General features: G+C 57.7%; 1 protein-coding gene across 2 annotated transcripts in view; it reads left to right on the top strand.

The window, feature by feature from the left end:
- The first annotated feature begins 1,740 nt into the window (after positions 1-1,740).
- The window catches only part of LOC144509457 (importin subunit alpha-7), a 167,029-nt gene continuing 161,619 nt past the window's right edge, over positions 1,741-7,150 (top strand). For both annotated transcript variants that reach the window (XM_078238359.1, XM_078238360.1), the window contains exon 1: positions 1,741-1,890. In XM_078238359.1, coding sequence (XP_078094485.1) covers positions 1,887-1,890 — 4 coding nt within the window. In that variant the 5' untranslated portion in view covers positions 1,741-1,886. The remainder of the gene's footprint in view (positions 1,891-7,150) is intronic.

Here is a 7,150-nt window from a genome sequence, read left to right as displayed (position 1 = left end):
CCCCTCGCTCTGCCCCCCACGCGCTGCTCCCTCGCTCTGCTCCCTCGCTCTGCTCCCTCGCTCGCCCCTCCTCTGCCCCCACGCTCTGCCCCCGCTCTGCTCCCCCTCGCTCTGCCCCCCTCACTGTGCCCCCCTCGCTTTGCCCCCTCGCTCTGCCCCCTCACTCTGCCCGCTCGTTCTGCCCCCTCGCTCTGCCCCCCTCACTCTGCCCCCCTGCTCTGCCCCCTCGCTCTGCCCACCTCCCTCTGCCTCCCTCGCTCTGCCCCCACACCTGCCCCCTCGCTCTGCCCCCTCGCTCTGCCCCCCTCGCTCTGCCTCCCACACTCTGTCCCCCACGCGCTGCTCCCTTGCTCTGCTCCCTCGCTCTGCCCCCCTCGCTCTGCCCCCCTCACTTTGCTCCCTCACTCTGCTCCCTCACTCTGCCCCCAATGCTCTGCCCCCTCGCTCTGCCCCCCACACTCTGTCCCCCATGCGCTGCTCCCTCGCTCTGCCCCCTCGCTCTGCCCCCCTCACTCTGCTCCCTCACTCTGCTCCCTCACTCTGCCCCCACGCTCTGCCCCCTCGCTCTGCCCCCTCGCTCTGCCCCCATGCTCTGCCCCCACGCTCTGCCCCCTCGCTCTGTCCCCTCGCTCTGCCCCCTCGCTCCGCCCCCCTCGCTCTGCACCGCTCGCTCTGCCCTCTCACTCTGCCCCCTCGCTCTGCCCCCCTCGCTCTGCCCCCCTCGCTCTCCCCCCTCGCTCTGCCCCCTCGCTCTGCCCCCTCGCTCTGCCCCCACGCTCTGCCCCCTCGCTCTGCCCCCACGCTCTGCCCCCTCGCTCTGCCCCCTCGCTCTGCCCCCCTCGCTCTGTCCCCCTCGCTCTGCCCCCCTCGCTCTGCCCCCTCGCTCTGCCCCCACACACTGCCCCCTCGCTCTGCCCCCACACACTGCCCCCTCGCTCTGCCCCCTCGCTCTGCCCCCCTCGCACTGCCCCCCTCGCTCTGCCCCCCACACTCTGTCCCCCACGCGCTGCTCCCTCACTCTGCCCCCCTCACTCTGCCCCTCACTCTGCCCCCCTCGCTCTGCCCCCCTCGCTCTGCCCCCCTCACTCTGCTCCCTCACTCTGCCCCCACGCTCTGCCCCCCTCACTCTGCTCCCTCACCCTGTCCCCTCACCCTGCCCCCCTCACCCTGCCCCCCTCACCCTGCCCCCCTCACCCTGCTCCCTCACCCTGCCCCCACGCTCTGCCCCCTCGCTCCGCCCCCTCGCTCCGCCCCACGCTCCGCCCCCTCGCTCCGCCCCCACGCTCCGCCCCCTCGCTCCGCCCCCACGCTCCGCCCCCACGCTCCGCCCCCTCGCTCCGTCCCCTCGCTCTGCCCCGCTCACCCTGTCCCCTCACCTGCCCCCCTCACTCTGCCTCCTCGCTCTGCCCCCCTCACTCTGCCCCCTTATTCTGCCCCCACGCTCTGCCCCCCTCACTCTGCCCCCTCACTCTGCCCCCCTTATTCTGCCCTCACGCTCTGCCCCCCTCACTCTGCCCCCTCACTCTGCCCCCCTCACCCTGTCCCCTCACCCTGCCCCCCTCACTCTGCCCCCTCGCTCTGCCCCCTCACTCTGCCCCCCTCACCCTGTCCCCTCACCCTGCCCCCCTCACTCTGCCCCCCTCACTCTGCCCCCCTTATTCTGCCCCCACACTCTGCCCCCTCAGTCTGCTCCCTCAGTCTTGCTGAACTTTGAAAAGCCGCCGTTTCGACTTCGGCGCAACCGCGCGCAGCGCCCGGCTTCCGTCCGGCGCCATTTTAGCGGCGGAGTCGGTTCGAGAGAAGCGGAGCGGCCGAAAACAACAACAACACCGGGACCGGAAAACAACAACAACACCACCGGCACCGAGAGCAGGAGGAGTGGCGGGATGGGTGAGTGAGAGAGACCCAGGGATCGGCAGCACCGCCACGGATCACCCGGGCGGCGAGTGAGTGGGGTGAGGGTGATGTTAGGGTGGTTGGGGGGGGGGGAGGTTAGGTTCGGGTGGTTGGGGGGGGAGGTTAGGTTAGGGTGGTTGGGGGGGAGGTTAGGTTAGGGTGGTTGGGGGGGGGGAGGTTAGGTTAGGGTGGTTGGGGGGGGGGAGGTTAGGTTCGGGTGGTTGGGGGGGGGGAAGGTTAGGTTAGGGTGGTTGGGGGGGGGGAGGTTAGGTTCGGGTGGTTGGGGGGGGGAAGGTTAGGTTAGGGTGGTTGGGGGGGGAGGTTAGGTTGGGGTGGTTGGGGGGGGGGAGGTTAGGTTAGGGTGGTTGGGGGGGAGGTTAGGTTCGGGTGGTTGGGGGGGGAAGGTTAGGTTGGGGGGGGGAAGGTTAGGTTCGGGTGGTTGGGGGGGGGAAGGTTAGGTTAGGGTGGTTGGGGGGAGGTTAGGTTAGGGTGGTTGGGGGGGGGGGAGGTTAGGTTCGGGTGGTTGGGGGGGGGAAGGTTAGGTTAGGGTGGTTGGGGGGGGGGAGGTTAGGTTGGGGTGGTTGGGGGGGGGGAGGTAGGTTGGGGGGTTGGGGGGGGGGAGGTTAGGTTAGGGTGGTTGGGGGGGAGGTTAGGTTAGGGTGGTTGGGGGGGGGGAGGTTAGGTTCGGGTGGTTGGGGGGGGGAAGGTTAGGTTAGGGTGGTTGGGGGGGGAAGGTTAGGTTCGGGTGGTTGGGGGGGGGAAGGTTAGGTTCGGGTGGTTGGGGGGGGGAAGGTTAGGTTCGGGTGGTTGGGGGGGGAGGTTAGGTTGGGGTGGTTGGGGGGGGAGGTTAGGTTAGGGTGGTTGGGGGGGGAGGTTAGGTTAGGGTGGTTGGGGGGGGAGGTTAGGTTAGGGTGGTTGGGGGGGAGGTTAGGTTAGGGTGGTTGGGGGGGGAGGTTAGGTTAGGGTGGTTGGGGGGGAGGTTAGGTTAGGGTGGTTGTGGGGGGGGAGGTTAGGTTCGGGTGGTTGGGGGGGGGAAGGTTAGGTTAGGGTGTTGGGGGGGGGAGGTTAGGTTGGGGTGGTTGGGGGGGGGGAGGTTAGGTTAGGGTGGTTGGGGGGGAGGTTAGGTTAGGGTGGTTGGGGGGAGGTTAGGTTCGGGTGTTGGGGGGGGGAAGGTTAGGTTGGGGGGGGGAAGGTTAGGTTCGGGTGGTTGGGGGGGGGAAGGTTAGGTTAGGGTGGTTGGGGGGAGGTTAGGTTAGGGTGGTTGGGGGGGGGGAGGTTAGGTTCGGGTGGTTGGGGGGGGAGGTTAGGTTCGGGTGGTTGGGGGGGGAGGTTAGGTTCGGGTGGGGGTGGTTGGGGGGTGAGGTTAGGTTCGGGTGGTTGAGGGGGGAGGTTAGGTTCGGGTGGTTGGGGGGGAGGTTAGGTTCGGGTGGTTGGGGGGGGAGGTTAGGTTCGGGTGGTTGAGGGGGGAGGTTAGGTTCGGGTGGTTGGGGGGGGAGGTTAGGTTCGGGTGGTTGGGGGGGGAGGTTAGGTTCGGGTGGTTGGGGGGGGGAGGTTAGGTTCGGGTGGTTGGGGGGGGAGGTTAGGTTCGGGTGGTTGGGGGGGGAGGTTAGGTTAGGTTAGGGTTGTTGGGGGGGAGGTTAGGTTAGGTTAGGGTGGTTGGGGGGGAGGTTAGGTTAGGGTGGTTGGGGGGGAGGTTAGGTTAGGGTGGTTGGGGGGGAGGTTAGGTTAGGGTGGTTGGGGGGGGGAAGGTGAGGTTAGGTTAGGGTGGTTGGGGGGGGGGAAGGTGAGGTTAGGTTAGGGTGGTTGGGGGGGGAAGGTGAGGTTAGGTTAGGGTGGTTGGGGGGGGGGAAGGTGAGGTTAGGGTGGTTGGGGGGGGAAGGTGAGGTTAGGTTAGGGTGGTTGGGGGGGGAGGTTAGGTTAGGGTGGTTGGGGGGGAGGTTAGGTTAGGGTGGTTGGGGGGGGAGGTGAGGTTAGGTTAGGGTGGTTGGGGGGGAGGTTAGGTTAGGGTGGTTGGGGGGGAGGTTAGGTTAGGGTGGTTGGTGGGGTTAGGGTGAATCCGGAAGCGGGGAGGTTAGGGTGATCCGGGGTGGTGGTGGGGGGGGGGGGGCGGTTAGGGTGATCCCGGGGGGGGGGGGGGGGGGTTAGGGTGATCCCGGGGGAGGGGGGGGGGTTTAGGGTGATCCCGGGGGGAGGGGGAGGGGGGGGGGGTTAGGGTGATCCCGGGGGGGGGGCGGTTAGGGTGATCCGGGGGGGGGGCGGTTAGGGTGATCCGGGGGGGGGGGGCGCGGTTAGGGTGATCCCGGGGGGGGGGCGGTTAGGGTGATCCCGGGGGGGGGGGGGGGGAGTGTTAGGGTGATCCAGGGGGGCGCTTACGGTGATCGTGAGAGAGGTTTGGGTGATGGGGAGGGGGGTGTCAGGGGGCATCTTATGGAAGCAAAAAATAATGAAGGGAATAGATAAGATAGAGACATGGAGGTTGTTTCCACTGGCGGGTGAAACCAGAACTAGAGGGCATGGCCTCAAAAAAACGGGAAAAACAAAGAACAAAGAACAATACAGCACAGGAACAGGCCCTTCGGCCCTCCAAGCCCGCGCCGCTCCCCGGTCCAGGATTGAATCCTGAATCCAGGATCCCCGCCCAATTTTCCAGCCTATCTACATACTAATATCCTATCCACCGAGCTGTCCCTCACAGCTACGATGCTTTGTTCATCACAACCTATTAACTCACCCCTACCCCCCATTCCAGACCATGTGATCTCCAGGGAGAGGCGAAAACCCAGAGTGAAAACCCCAGGGCCAATATGGGGAAAAAAAAATCTGGGAAATTCCTCTCCGAATAGGACTGAGTTGAGGAGGAACTTCTTCACACAAAGGGTTGTCAATCTGTGGAATTCCCTGCCCAGTGAACCAGTTGAGGCTACATCATTGAATGTTCTTAAGGCAAAGATAAATTTTTGAACAGTAAAGGAATTAAGGGTTATGATGAACGGGAGGGCAAGTGGAGCTGAGTCCATAAAAAGATCAGCCATGATCTTATTGAATGGCAGAGAAGGTTCAAGGGGCCAAATGGCCTTCTCCTGCTCCTTGTTCTATGAGATGGGGTGAGCCTAGGGTGGGGGAAGGGGGAGAAAGGATGAGCCTGGGAGGGGTGGGATGTGTGATCGGGGTGGATTGGGCAGGGTTGTGCTGCCCTCTCTCCAAGTTTCTTCATGTGACTAATTCCATGCTGAATAATAGTTTTTAGAAGCTTGTCCGATGTTTGAGGTTTAACTTTATTTAATCAAGGGTTTGGATAGTTCATGTAGCTACTTGATCAGGCTGTGTATTACATATGGCAATGTTAAATTTATTATTTCAGGGTGTTCTGTTTTGGACTTCTATATATTAATCGCTAAAGGATGAAACCTTGTGACTTATACAAATTTACTTGATTTTTATATGCCTAAGACAATAATTGATGTGGTCAGCTTCCTTTTAGGTGAGTCACAATGGCTATGTGAGTTGGGTATTTGCAAACGTGTAACGGAATTTGTAGCAGTTAGTTCGGTTGTTATAGAGTCATAGCGTCATAGAACAATACAGTACGGAAACAGGCCCTTCAGCCCAACGGTCCATGCTGACCATGGTGCCCTCCCAGCTAGTCCCAATTGCCCGCCTTTGGCCCATATCCCCCTAATCCTTCTCATCCATGTATTTATCCAAATGCTTTTAAAATATTGTTATTGAACCTGCCTCAGCCACTTTTTCTGGCAGCTCATTCCGTAAACACATCACCCTTGGCGTGAAGAAGTTGCCCCTCGGGTCCCTTTTAAATCTTTCCCCTTTCACCTTAAACCTATGCCCTCTACCCTGGGAGAAAGATGTGTGTTCATCCTATCTATGCTCCTCATGATTTCATACACCTTAATAAGATCACCCCTCATTTCCGTACATTCCAAGCAAAGAAACCCAAGCCCGCATCTTCCTTTTTACTGAAAACTAATATGTTTCATGACTGGCATTGATTGACATGGATAAAAACAGAGTTAAAATATAACTTAATTTTCAGAGATTTGTGGTGTTAAGTGATTTAGAATTAACAGTTGGTTTATTTAAATTTTAAATGGTCATAGCAAATTTAAATGAGGAAGGCATTTTGAGGATCATTAATGCACAGGCCTGGCTTTTTTTTTGTAGAAAAGTGATAAAATAATATAGTTATAGCCCTCACTTTGGACTTGGGTTGTCGGCTGTAGCAGAGTGACTGATTAAATAACTTGCTTGAATAGGCAAAATTGGGATTTGGTTGACTGAAAATGTAAATTGTTGAAAAGAAAATTGGAATCTATTTGTGTGGTTTCACCCGGCTATTAATTTCTTTTGATCAATTACAATGCAAGCTACATTGGGAGGAAGGCATAATGATCTAGTTCATTAAAGAAAACAAAACTTGTATTTGTTTAGCATTGTTTATGTCTTCATGACCTCATAAAGCACTGCATGGCCAATCAATTGCTTTTGAAGTGCATCTCTTGTTATGTAGTAGGTAAATGCAAGCAGCTAATTCGCACAGTAAGGTCCCTGAGATGAATGATGACCAGTTAACCTGTTTAATGTTGGTTGAGGAACGCATGATGGCCAGGATACCAGAAGAATTTGCTTCTCCTCTTTGGGAAAAAGTGCCATGGAATCTCTTATAGCTACGTGACCATACTGACATTTGTTTATAGCATTCTTCAGGAGTGGGCATCGTTAGGAAGGCAGAATATATTGCCCATTCTTAATTGTCCTTAACAGAGTGCTGGTGATCCTTCTTCTTGAACCGCTGCAGTCATGTACTTGAGGTACACTAAAAATGCTGCTTGGTCGGGAGCTCTGAGATTTTGATCAAGTGATGAAAGGACAGTGAAATGTGTCCAATGGCAATATTATTAGTGCCTGAGCAATTTGTCACAGTAAGAGTTTTAACAACACCAGGTTAAAGTCCAACAGGTTTATTTGGGAGCAAATGCCATTAGCTTTCGGAGTGCTGCTCCTTCGTTAGATGGAGTGGAAATCTCAATTTGTCACAACCAAGAGGAGGGATTATTTTCTAACTTGTATTTGTGTAACTTGTACATTAGCACAAATGCATATAGAACAATGCTGGGTAAATCTGCCAGTAGTTAAGGGTGTATAAACGCTTTATACACTTTACATTTGATTACATAAATTTGAACATTTCCTTCTGCCATGGGCAGTAATGGAGTAGAATCTTAATCATAAATACTAA

This window comes from Mustelus asterias, chromosome 21, assembly GCF_964213995.1.
Source record: "Mustelus asterias chromosome 21, sMusAst1.hap1.1, whole genome shotgun sequence".
Taxonomy (NCBI): domain Eukaryota; kingdom Metazoa; phylum Chordata; class Chondrichthyes; order Carcharhiniformes; family Triakidae; genus Mustelus; species Mustelus asterias.
Note: the sequence above shows the minus strand (reverse complement) of the source record. Positions and strands in the feature narration are given on the sequence as shown.